Source organism: Nicotiana attenuata, unplaced genomic scaffold, assembly GCF_001879085.1.
Source record: "Nicotiana attenuata strain UT unplaced genomic scaffold, NIATTr2, whole genome shotgun sequence".
Lineage (NCBI taxonomy): Eukaryota > Viridiplantae > Streptophyta > Magnoliopsida > Solanales > Solanaceae > Nicotiana > Nicotiana attenuata.
Window position 1 is genome coordinate 882,966 of NW_017670312.1, and position 13,383 is coordinate 896,348.

The 13,383-nt window shown below is 37.6% G+C and overlaps 2 protein-coding genes across 2 annotated transcripts; both read left to right on the forward strand.

The window, feature by feature from the left end:
• Positions 1 to 265: 265 nt before the first annotated feature.
• On the forward strand, positions 266 to 2,604 carry LOC109237647 (phospholipase A1-II 4-like). Its single transcript, XM_019403973.1, has 4 exons — positions 266 to 309; positions 946 to 1,180; positions 1,696 to 2,121; positions 2,227 to 2,604. The coding sequence occupies exons 1-4, from the start codon at positions 266 to 268 to the stop codon at positions 2,602 to 2,604; spliced, it is 1,083 nt and encodes a 360-aa protein (XP_019259518.1).
• A 9,583-nt stretch (positions 2,605 to 12,187) lies between these two features.
• LOC109237648 (protein kinase byr2-like) lies at positions 12,188 to 12,991 on the forward strand. Its single transcript, XM_019403974.1, has one exon. It carries the CDS (start codon positions 12,188 to 12,190, stop codon positions 12,989 to 12,991), a length of 804 nt encoding a protein of 267 aa, XP_019259519.1.
• The last annotated feature ends 392 nt before the right edge of the window (positions 12,992 to 13,383 follow it).

Below are 13,383 nucleotides of genomic sequence, written 5' to 3' on the forward strand. Positions count from 1 at the left end.
TTCCAAATGTCTTTAGCAGTATTGAATCCTATAAGACTGATTGAAATCTCTCTAGTCAAAGAATTTTTCATCCACGCAATGAGCATGTCATTGCACCTCTCCCAAGCAGAATAATAAGAAGAATTTGGTTCTGGTTGGGGATTTCTTCCTGTTATTACCCCGAGTTTATTTTTGGCAGAAAGAGCAACTAGCATATTCTTTCGCCATACTACAAAACCACGACCATCGAATGGAGGATATACTAGGGGAGTATTAGGGTTATCTGATGGATGAACGTAAAAAGGATGTGAAGGATCAACGGAAAAAATGGTGAAACCTTCGGTGTTCTGAGTAATCGGAACACTAGTAGACGACAAACCAGTGACCGTGATTCAATTCTATAAAACTATGTCTAACTAATTTCACTTCGCACAAATTTCTGAAAAAATCAGAATAGATTCTAGAAACAATTAGAACAGAAGAAATTGTACCGTCCTTTTGCTAAACACATGAGGTCGATCTGGATTTGAATCGTCCTAAGCACACGTACAAGAAGAAGCAGCTTGGACGGAGATGAAATCGAAAAAGCCCTAATTTTCCGGCGAACGAGACATCGTGTAAATCCTCAGAGAAAACTGGTGAGGGTAACATCGATCGAAAGCTGAGATCATGAGGAAGCTAAATCCTTGCTATGATACCATGTTATAATGAACGAATCTCACCATTTGAGGATGATTGGAGATGAAATGTAGAACATTTCTAACTGAAGAGAGAGAGAGAGAGAGAGAGAGAGAGAAACGTATTTCTTATTTTTTGTTCAATATCTCCTTTTTCTGTATACAAGTGCAGACTATATCAAAATTAACAAAAGAACAAAAAATACCCAATACTATTACAAACAAAATGTATCTAACTATATTTGGGCCTTGCTTAGTTGGGCCTCCGTCTGTGATTGGGCTGCCATAGTAGTGTCCATGTTTTCACACTGGGAAGGAGGGATATTGTAATTGCTTGGCGAGGAAATATTCAGACACTGGAGTGGGTTAATGACCTTGAATTTCTACTTATCCCAGGACCTAAAGTATTTGGTGATGGGGGTTTACTTCCTTTGTTTAAGCCATTGGTGCATCATGGCTTCTACAATATTTATACAACAGAAAATCCACGTTCAAAGTTTAATCAGTATAGTGTCCGAGATCAGGTATATTTTGATTTTGTTAACTTAAAATATACGTCTAAGCCACAGTTAGATTGTTCTCATTAACCCTTGAACTGGTATTTTTACGGTACTAGTAGCATGTTACTTGCCTATTTTCTAAATTACTAATATGACTTCTTATGCACGAGTACTTATGTATAGCTATCTTTTCTGTAAGTTAGTGTAAGGATTTTTTTTTACTCTATCACCGTAGAAGTTTCAACTGTTTCTTTTTCATTGACACTTTAGATGATGCTATTTATAAAAAAGAAAAAAAGTCTGTCTCTTTGTTATTGTTTAGCTTACGCTCAACGTCCGACAACTAAATAATTTTTTTAAAGAAGAATAGATAGGTAAAAAAATACTCCATGTTGAAATCAAGAGTTATTCTTTTTTTATCTATAGAAGTTGAAGCCTATTAATTAATGTCAAGCCTAATAACATTTTCCGTGCTTCTTTCTATCTTAATATTGAGTCGGTGAAACTAAAGAGTTAAATTTAAATCTTGTTTATTTCAGGTTCTTGAAGAAGTGAAAAGACTGGTTGAGGAATATAAGAATGAAGAGGTGAGCATAACAGTAACCGGCCATAGCCTAGGTGCATCACTTGCAACCCTAAATGCAGTGGACATAGCTTTCAATGGAATCAACAAAACAAGCAGTGGCAAGGAGTTTCCAGTGACAGGTTTTGTATTCGCAAGTCCTAAAGTTGGGGATCTCAATTTTCATAAGGCCTTTTCCAAACTGAAAAACCTTCATATCTTGAGAATTCATAACTTATTGGATATTGTTCCAAAATACCAACCGCTTGGCTATATAGATGTAGGAGAGGAACTAATAATTGACACCACAAAATCCCCATATTTAAAGCTTCCTGGAGATGTGCTCACTTGGCATAATTTGGAGTGTTATATGCATGGAGTGTTGTATGCATGGAGTTGCAGGGTAAATATAGTATATTTTGTGGTATTGATATATGCTTCATCAGAAAACTGTGAAACATACATTTTAATTTCTTCAAGTATCGCTTTGACTCCATTTTAATTTCAGGAAGCCTATCAGCAACGTTTTGAGGAATGGCGTCAAAGTCAACCCGATTCCGAGGATGGTAGCTCAACCCAAGTGTCACTCAATGATGTAGCTTCAATATGGACGCAGGTGGTTGGTGGCGCAAAGAAAGGTAGAACCTACGGTCTTGGATCACAATATTCTGTAGGTCGTTCTACGACATTGTTGTCCGGTGATGCGAGTTATTCGCAATATCACGAAGAGGTGGAAGAATTACGAAAAGAAGTTGAAGAGTTGAAGGAGGAACGGAAAGAAGATCGCGCAAATTTTAACAAATTGCAGAGTCTAGTGGAGAAATTTATGAGCGGACGTCCATTTGGTCCTTCGAATGGCGAGGATGGCGGGGATAATGAGCTTTAGTTTGTTATGGTTATTGATGTTTGAGACATTATTATTTGTTGTAGTTGGATGTTTAGACTTGGTAATATTTACACTTGACTATGATTGTAATATTTTAGACTAGATTGAATGGTGCCACAATGTTTAACTCTTTTTGGATGTTTTAGTTACAAATATTTATGTTTTGCGTTTTATGGATTTGATTAGTTGCAATGGTGGATTTTTTTTTATGTAAAGTTCCCCAGACAGAGGTCTGGGTGTTGTATTGCAAAAAGAGATCAATAAGGGGGGTTGTACCTTACCTCAGAACCAAATACAACATGGTGATTCCTATCACCCAAAAAGGACAGTAGCTTATTTACGACTCTACTGCCATACCTATATATACATCATATTCAACTGACAAAAAAATTGTTCTTCTCATATTTTGTTCTAATACTAGGCATTTGCCACTTATCCATAATGAAGGCGCCTTTAGCTTCTTTTGGGAGTTGTTCGAAGGCTTGGCAGATCAAATTTGAGCCTGAGAAGGATGCTGTTTTCGCTAACGCATCACCAACCTGGTTGCTTTCTCTATAACAGTGTTGAACTGTTGCATTTGTATGTTGGAGCAGACTTGTAATTCTCTCCACCACTATCTTTAGCTTCATGTTCTTGCTTCCCTCTTGATTGACCATTGTTACAATGATATTTGAGTCAAGTTCGAGAACAAAATTAGTGAAACCTAACTGGTTACACCATTTTCCTCCGAACTCAGCAGCTCGTGCTTCAGCCATCTTATGACTGTCACAGTCAATTGACATTGCGAATGCCATGATACAATTTCCTTCCTCGTCTCTGATGATTCCTCCTATACCAGCTTTTCCGTTTTCCTTGATGTAACTTCCATCTGTGTTAATTTTGACCTTACCATGGGGCGGAGGATGCAACTGAACTTGCTTCCATGTTTGGACAGGTTTCAATCTTTCAATTTTGTAGCAAAGGGAAGGCCAGTGATGTGGGGTGTCTCCATTCGGCATGAACTTGGTTACCATGGATTTGAGATTCCATATCACCTGATGGTTCATGACATTGTGATGAAACTTCCTTTGTGTGCCATATCTACATGAGTTCCTTTGTTTCCAGATTTCCCAGCAAATAAGAGTTGGAGCAGCTTGTAGAACCAAGCCATGAATTTTATTCTTTGTTTTTGCGTCCCACCAATTCTTGAAGATTGCCGCAATAGGAGCATTTGGATGAATAATTCCCAAGGGGTTGCCAATATTCTTCCAAATGTACTTTGCAGCTTCACTTTCCACGAAGACATGTTGCATGGATTCTACCTGTGGGACACTACAGCAAGAACATCTCGAAGCAATATTAGTACAAACTTGCTAATCGTGTTGTCAAAAGGAAGTTTTCTTTTCATAATTCTCCAAGTTAAAAAGGACATTTTGAAAGGGATTGCCTGATGCCAAATATTGTTTAAAAAATTGTTTTTTGGTTTTTTTTGTCTAATTAATTGCCACGCTGACTTATTAGAGAAAATTCCATCCTCCGACAAGACCCAACTAGGGAAATCATCTTCTGCATCATTACTAATATCAATTTTACAAATAAAATCAGAGATGTGAGAAGGAAGAACCTGGTTTAACCTGTTGATGTCCCATTGCCCGTTTGTTACGAATTCCTTTACGTGAGTTTTGGCCGATTTCCTGATACCTTGGACCTGGTGAGCCAGTGGAACTTCTCCCATCCAATTATCCCACCAGAATCTTGAGGAGCCATTTTGAATGCTCCATTTGATGTGAGATTCCACCTTTTGCCTGGTCTTTAGCATGTTTTTCCAACTATGAGAGTCAGCCGAAATCATGGATTTACTTACCGGATGAGATCTTGCGCAGTATTTGGCCCTGAGAAAGGTGGCCCATAGAGAGTTCTGTGTTCTAAACCTCCACCATCTTTTAATATTAAAAGTATCAATAACATCTTGCATCTTCCTGATTCCAATGCCACCTTCATCTTTGGGAAGACACATATTATGCCAAGAACTCCAATGGTACTTGTTTGATCCATCTGTCGACCCCCAAAAGAAGTTTGCAAAATGTTTTTCCATGAGATTAATAGTGCCTTTGGGAGGACTCATGGCAGACAGTGTGTAAGTGGGGAGGGATTGTAGTATATGCTTGATAAGTGTGATTTTTCCCCAGGAGAAAGAATTTTGCTTTGCCATCCATTGATCCTTCTAACAATCTTTGCTAACATTTCATCAAATAGGACAGTATTTTTCCTTCCATGATAGATTGGACAACCCAGATAATTGAAAGGAAACTTTTTATCCATGAACCCTGAAGCTTGCCTAATTCTATTGATCCTGGAAGCCGGGTGTTTGGAGAGGTGATGAAATAACTCTTGTCATTATTGACTTTTTGCCCTGAAGCCTTTTCATACCTCCTAATTTATTTCTTGATAAGCTTGATGGATTTCTTGTTACCCCCGCCGAATATGACTATGTCATCGGCATATGCAAGGTGATTGATTTTTGGTCCCCTGTTATTCATGCTGAAAGGAGTAAAGTTATCACAACCGATGAGATTATTCAAGGACCTGGTTAGCACTTCAGCACTAATAATGAACAAAGAGGGAGACAGAGGATCTCCTTGTTTCAAGCCTTGAGAAGAGGTAAAGAAGCCTTTTCTATTGCCATTAATAATAATAGAGTACCAGACTTCATTAACCAGACCCCAAATGATGTCAATCCATTCCTCAAAGAAGCCAAATTTTCGCAAAACTGACATGATAAAGCTCCATGACATTCTATCATATGCTTTCTCCATGTCCAATTTGATAATAACATTTCCCCCGCAATTTTGATTCTTGATGTTATGATTGATCTCCTGAGCTAGCGAAATGTTTTCTGTAATGGATCTTCCTTTGACAAACCCACTTTGGTTCTCAAAAATGATTTTATGAAGCATAGGATTTAGCCTTCTCGAAAGAATTTTGGATATGATCTTGGCTGTGAAATTGCTTAGACTGATGGGTCTAAGTTCTGAGAAGTTGTTGGGAGATTCTACTTTGGGAAGTAGAACCAGGCAAGTGTGAGAGAAAAACTTGGTTAGTCTCTTTCCATTGAAAATTTCTTGCACAAAGTTAGTGATATCTTCTTTGATTATATCCCAACATTTCTGAAAGAAGGTGCCGTTAAAGCCATCTGGACCAGCTGCACTATTAGCTCCCATTTCGAAAACAACATCCTTGATTTCCTCTGTGTTAGGTATGGAAGTCAGGGCAATGTTGTCTTCTTCAGTAATGGTCCTAGGGATGCATTCTAGTATATCATTATCGATGAATTGATGCTTGATGTTGTATCTCTTGTGGAAGTGTCTAATGGCAGCCTTTGCAATATTATCTTCACCTTCCACCCATCTCTCTTTATGATCTTTGATCTTGTGAATTTGTAGCCTCCTTCTTCTTTCTCTGATTAGGCTATGGAAATACTTGGTATTTGAATCACCTTCTTCAAACCACTTGATATTTGCTTTCTGTTTAAGAATAGAGTCTTGCATGGTCATCCATTTGATGTATTCGGCTTGCCCTCGATTAAGCTCTTCCCTAGATAGGTTAGTATTATTTTGGAGATCAAGTTCCTCAAGGGCATTCATTTTGGCTTCCCAGTGATGAACATGCTCATATACATTTCTAATCTCCTCATTCGACTATTGTGTAAGCCTTTTGCTAAGCTTTTTAAGCTTCTGTTGAACTATCCACAAGGCATTTCCACTAATATAGGATTTCCACACATCTTCTACCAAGTTCATGAAGGAAGGGCTCTGTCCAGAAATCCAAGAATTTGAAGTACTTAATACTACTGTTGTTTGTGTTGTAGCATTTTAGAAGTAGAGGTCTATGATCAGAACCAGTTCTAGGAAGATGCTTGACAACATTGTTCTGCATAATTTGACACCACAAGTCATTAACAAAGACTCTATCAAGCCTCTTCCAGATTCTTCTTCTAGCTTCCCAATTATTGCACCAAGTGAATAGGCCCAACATAACCCAAACCCTTAACTTCACAATTGTCCATACACGAGCTGAAATCCAAACTCTTATACATTCTGTGAGGTCGACCACCTTGTTTCTCTGCCGGATCCATAATAACATTGAATTCACCTCCAATGCACCATGGGCCATCAATCATCATGTGTGTGTTTTCCAAGCTACACCAAAGGTCTTGTCTTTCATTAGCAGTACATTTTGCATATACAGCAGTTAGGAACATACTCTTGGCATCCACCCTATTCTGAATTTTGATAGTAATCTGTTGATCATCCACAGTAATCACACTTGACTGAAAGTTTTCAGACCACATGAGCCAAATTTGCCCATTGGTGTTAGATATACAGTGCTTGAGCCGAAGGAATTTCATGTATTTGTCGATTTTGTTCATACTAACAAAAGGTTCCATGAGAGCTATTAAATAAACTTTGTTGATATTAATAAGTTTTTTCAGTCTAGGCATTGCCTTTTTTGTGTTAACACCTCTAATGTTCCAAAAAATGACACTAATCATGGAATAAAGAGGTAAATTAGTTTGTTCTACCTCCGTGAGGAGGTGTATTGTTCTTTTGTTTTTTCTTCTGTTCCTTCTTTTTGTTCTACTTTTTGCGTCTGTTTACTGGAGAGAATTCTTCTCCATTGTCCTGGTCCTGATCATTTTGCAGTTGGTCTTCTGCTATCTGAATAGTCACAGTGTTTGGTGCGGTGATCTCAAAATGATGTTGTTTCTCTTTTCTCATTGAGACTGAGTCGTTGTTACTTTGTTGTTGTACAAGATTCAGGTCTAGTTCAAGACATATTCCAGGCAAATTTTTGATTTCAGAAGGGATGCTGACTGACTCATTGACATATTCTTGCCATTCCAATTCCTTGGATGTCTTAACCATCGCATTGCTGGTATTCAATCCACTTTTCTCATTGTCAAAAGGGCCTTCCTTCATGATGTCATTGGTGTACCTTTCCTTTCCGGTTTCATCGCTGTTCAGCCCCTCAGTAGATTTAATTTTGCTGCTGCTAACTTGGAGGATCTCTTCATTAGGCACCAAAACAGTCTTGTTCTTTGGGCTACTGAAATTTTTGACATGTTTGAAAGCAACTTTGGACCTCTTTTTCGGAATTTTCTTTTGTCTTCTAACCTTGTTCCACTTTGTAGTTCTACTCTTGATGCTTTGTTGCCTTGGAAATTCATCATCTGTGTCTTGATCTGTGTCTTGATTCTTGACAGTATCAACTAGCACTTGGGCAGTGTTTTGATCAGCCTTGGTGTTAGTATCAGGCTTATTAGGCACCTGTTCCTTCTGAATTCTGTTTTTCCCCTGTTTTATCTGGGACTGCTGTGGTTCAGTGGAACTACCAGCCACCCCTGTTGCACCCTCTTTTGTCTTAATTTCTGAATTCTGTTTTTCCCCTGTTTCAGTTTCTTCTCTTCTTTCTTTGTTCACTTCATCTGCTTGATCTTTCTTTTCCAGCTCTCTTTTCCTCTCTAAAACTCTGCAATTCATCATATTGTGACCAAGTTTTCGACAATGTTTACAATATTTAGGAACCCCTTCATATTCCAGTTTTTGTATGAAACCTTTTTGGGGAGCATTCTCGAATACCTGCCCGACATAAACAGCATCAGGTTGTTGTTCAAGTAAATCAATCTCAATTCGAACCTTCGCCATCCTAGGTCTAGTTTTACCACGCGTAGCTAGGTCCATTTCCAATGGCGTTCCAACGACGCTGACAACTTGCTTAACATATTGCCATGTGTGCATATGAAAGGGAAGACCGGGTAATAACACCCATACCGGTGCTAATGGGAGGTCCTCCTGTGGTTTAAAGTCCGGCGACCACCTCTGAAGCCACATTTGTTGTCCTTCTATTTCAATTACTCGTTTGAACCAGACCACATTAAAATCATCTTCATTTGTAAAATCCAGAAAAACATTAAAGTTGTCATAAACCCCAATTTTCACATTACCTTTGATGGAGATTATCTCTTTGAATTTTGACCTAATCCGGTCAATTTGGGGCCCAGGTTTAAGGAATCTACCAACAATTGTGTGTTTACATTCTTCAGCCATAATTCCATAGTAGTCTGACGCCTTGAATAAGACAGCCGGCATCCCATTGTGCGTCGAATGAGTTGTTGTTACAGAGTTCCTTGCTTGCTGATTTGGGGGTTGAAATTGTTTAGAGGCTGCGATTGTTTCAGCATATAAAATCTTCATGTCATCTGTATCAGTGGTTTGTTTTGTAGGTTGGTTTGTGGTGTTTTGTTCACCCAGACGCGCCGGAGGGGCACCGTCCGGTGGGTTCATTTCAGTGGCGTGTGGGCCAACCCGTTGGGGATTAGCCGTTATCAGACCGTTGCCTTAGAGAGAAGTGAGAGAGAAATTTTTAGAGAGAGACACCTAGGTTTAAATTTTTTTTGGTTTTATCCTCGTTGAGAATTATTTATAATTATTTGTTTGCTCTATTCATTTGTAACTCACTAATATANTGCTCATCAAAGTAATTGTCAAAACATTGATGAAGTAAATTGCAAGAAAATAGGTTTTGGAAAGCCGTTGTTGAATAGATTTAGGAAACAAAGATTTTATTTTTAAGTTTTCAGAAGCGCACCCTAATTAATTACTTGGCGAATAATTAACCCATTATGGAAACAAACAAAAATAAAGGCATAATCCATATATTAGTAGGATTCTAAATTACTTAGGGCATGCATTATATATACAAGTAAGAACGTCTCTAATGATCATATTAAGTAGCTAGAGAAGTTGTCGTCTACTTTTATTAATAGTGTTAAGGTTACGTACTAAAGATCAGAAAACACAATACTCAAAATTATAACCAACAATGAAAAATAAGGAGAGGAAGGGGAAAAACTTCGCTCTGTAAAAGTTGAACAGCCGCGCTGCAGGCTGCGCCGCACCACGCGGCGCGGTAGTGCATTTTAGCTGTAGCTTCATATTTTCAAGTCAGTCACCATTTTACACTGCTGCGCCGCGCCTTGCGGCGCCCCATGCGGCGCGGTAGTGTAATTTTCTCAGAGTGAACTTATTTCGTCCACTATTAACATCCAAACTTGGTACACGACCTCCGAGCACGATCCCGACTTAATGTATTGGGCTTTTACTCAGACTTCAAAGCTCCAAATTGATCAATTTAGCTCCAAATTAACTTTTGAGCTCAGGATCACTTCCTGCAAGGCATAAAACACGTACTAAGTGCAATTCACTATTATTTCAACTCAAATGCACGTAAAAATGCAGTCATTGGAATGTAATACTACGGCTAAAATACGGGTTTCTAGCCTAACATCAACACCCCACACTTAAACCATTGCTCGTCCTCGAGCAATCAAACTTCACTTTATATAGACACGACCTTTTTAAACAACTCTCCTAATTCATTATGCCAAGAACATTTAAAATAGATTAAGCACAAAAGCGTAACATCTTAACCTCAAGATTTGACTCACAAGTACCAAGCATTATCACTCGCCCACTTACTCTAACATAGAGGTCAATGACATTACCTTTCCTTCATGAATCAAGTGCCCGCACACAACCAATGAGAGTAGTCCCACACAATAAAATTTAAGAACATTTAGGAACACAAGATAGAAAGAGTTCACTCACTCTCAGAAATAACATTCATATGCCACAAAAGATGCACGATAGGCTTGCCCGTAGTGTACTACTCTACTAATCGAGCTCATTCAGTCTAGGATCAAGTAGGACTTTATTTGGTTGTAATGTAGGCTACGGGACGGGTATGATACATTTAGATACAAGAGTGACTACCCCTCCCTAAGCACTTTAATACATACACTTTAACATTTAAAATCCCATACTTATGTCAAACTATAACTCCACCTTCACATCAATATATATTAGCCGCCCACTTCTTTAAACACAATTATATCAAGAGTCACCACTATTACAGAATATTTTCACAGCAATACAATTATTATTTTTTTCTTTTCAATTCATGTGACAATTACTTTTTCAAAACAATGCACCTTTCTCCTTATTTCATTAGTTTCACTCAAAAGCTAAAGCAACCACCCCACACTTTAACTTTTACATAGTTCATAATAATTCAAGTGCTCATGAGAGGTTACAATGGTTTAAATAGATGGTTAATTCAAACAAATGGGTAAGGCTTGTATGGTTGCCAAAGAAACAGGATTACAGGCTCAAAGGTTTTTATTTCACGTTTTTTCCCTTTTTGGTTTCGGTTGTTTCCGAGTCATTCTTTGAGAAATCAGCAAAGTCAAAGGTAATTTCTGTACATAAACTCTTTGGTGTTTTTATGGCTAATTCTGGCAAAATATTGTGGCTGACACTTTGGTAGTTGTGCGACATCTTCATTGATGTGATTTCGTCCAAAATGATTTTTTAGTATTTACAGTATGGACCACCTTCTATTCTATAAAATGATTGATAACTGCTAATCTCATATCGAACAAATATATATTTAAAAGCTGGATAACCCTTAAGCCGAACTGTTAAGCGTAAATATCCAAACGTTAGTATAACGACTATTAAAATCGAGTAACTTCGAATAATAAAATAAGCAAATATAGACCTTTTTAAAAGTATGCTTTAGTTGATTGGTTTTGATAAATTTTGCCATAATAAAAAGAAGACAAGAATAACAAGTGACATAACAAAATACAAATATCTGTAGTTATTGGCCAAACACACCATAAAATCATACTTATTGGGAATCCGTAATAAAAAAGATGAAAGAAGCTAGCATTTCAATTTCCCATATATTATGTAAAATAGATTGACTCACGAGTGGTTTTATTCTCGTTGAGAATTATTTATACTTATTTGTTTGCTCTATTCATTTGTAACTCACTAAATATTCATGTTTCTTCGCTACACACACATATATTGACTTTTTTAATTACATAATTAACAATTGAAAATTTTCCCTAAATTATATGAAAAGAATACTCAGGTGCAACTTCTAAAAAATCATTTTGTTTGCAAAATATGCATATTCAAGAAGTTTAATAGGAGTATTTTTAAATTTAGAATTTCAATTTACTCATTTTCGAATTTAGACTGATTTTTATTTTTTAATTTCTAGTGGGGCACAACAGAAGTGTAGTTAGTTACCATGAGAAGTTACGTGCTCATCAAAGTAATTGTCAAAACTTTGATGAAGTAAATTGCAAGAAAATAGGTTTTGAATAGATTTGGGAAACAAAGGTTTTATTTTTAAGTTTTCATAAGTGCACCCTAATTAATTACTTGGCGAATAATTAACCCATTATGGAAACAGACTAAAATGAAGGCATAATCCATATATTATTAGGATTCTAAATTACTTAGGGCATGCATTATATATACAAGTAAGAACGTCTCTAATGATCATATTAAGTCGCTAGAGAAGCTGTCGTCTACTTTTATTAATAGTGTTAGGGTTACGTACTAAAGATCAGAAAGAACGTCTCTATGCATCATTCCTCCTTGATTTATTCTCATTGCTAGGGTTAAGAATAGGTTTATATAGCTAGGGTGAAAATAGACAGAGAAGGAAAAGTTATCAAGAATCAAGAATGTATTGGAAAAAGCTGAAAGCGTTGGGTGCTGGTTCTTATGGAACTGTGTTTCTTGCCGCACCAAAAGATGGTTCGTCTACTTTTGTGGCAGTGAAATCTGCAGAAGTGAAGGATTCGTCTTCGCTTTCAATGGAAGGAAGAATACTGGATGCGCTGAAAGGGTCGCCATACGTAGTTCAGTGCTTTGGAGAAGATGTAAGTGTCGAAAACGGTAAACATACTTATAACCTCTTGCTCGAATATGCCGTTGGTGGCACTTTGCACGATTTGATTAATATCTACTCTAAAGCTAACACGATGGTTGAAGAATCAGAGGTTGCATACTATGCTTTTCAGCTTTTGACTGGGATTTCTCATGTTCATCGTAAGGGTTTCATTCACTGCGATCTGAAACCGAGTAATATACTTGTTTTTCCTACTGTTGATGACGAATATGATAGTATTGTGGATGTGCGCCTGAAGTTGGCTGATTTTGGGGTGTCTTTGAGAACGGTAAAAAACGAAACACATACCTACTGGGATAGAGGCTCCAACAAGTGTTGTCATCATAGAGGGTCTCTGCTTTATGCTTCCCCAGAATCTGTAGCTCATGGGATTCATGGTAAAGCCGTTGATATTTGGGCGCTTGGTTGCATTGTTGTAGAGATGATCACAGGGAGACGGTTATGGTCGTGCCATAAAAATAGTGACGATTTGGACTTCAAGATTACACATGAAGAACCTGTGATTCCGAGTAACGTTTCTAATATATGCAGGGAGTTCCTGGTCAAGTGTTTTGAAAAAGATCATAATTGGAGATAGACTGCAGATATGCTGCTTAATTATCCATTCATTAAGAATGCTATGTCCGGTAAATATCATCCAGAAGATCATGAGCTGATCAGTAATAAAGTTATCATTAACCCTTTTAGTCATTGCGAAAGCTGGGTTTCTAAGCGGCATTTGTTTTCAACGTGCTTTCATTTGCCTTCAAGTGATAACTTGAGATCAAGATATGCTATTTTTCCAGCAGAGAATGCACAATGTCGAATTACAGAAGCTCCTAATTACTCTCTTCCTCTGTGTTAGAAGAAGACCAGCTTGAAGTTGGAATAATCTCAAATCCGTCATGTAGGGAGCTAATATGCAACAGTGTAATTTCTCTTTCATGTAGAAGAACTAAGTAGGACACTGAGCATATGGTACTTGGCTTT

Coding starts and splice junctions, on each gene's coding strand:
- LOC109237648 (XM_019403974.1), top strand. CDS start 12,188: ATGTATTGGAAAAAGCTGAAAGCGTTGGGTGCTGGTTCTTATGGAACT.
- LOC109237647 (XM_019403973.1), top strand. CDS start 266: ATGGATGAACGTAAAAAGGATGTGAAGGATCAACGGAAAAAATG. Junction 1,181..1,695: donor AGTATAGTGTCCGAGATCAG/GTATATTTTGAT, acceptor TGTTTATTTCAG/GTTCTTGAAGAAGTGAAAAG. Junction 2,122..2,226: donor TGTATGCATGGAGTTGCAGG/GTAAATATAGTA, acceptor TTTTAATTTCAG/GAAGCCTATCAGCAACGTTT.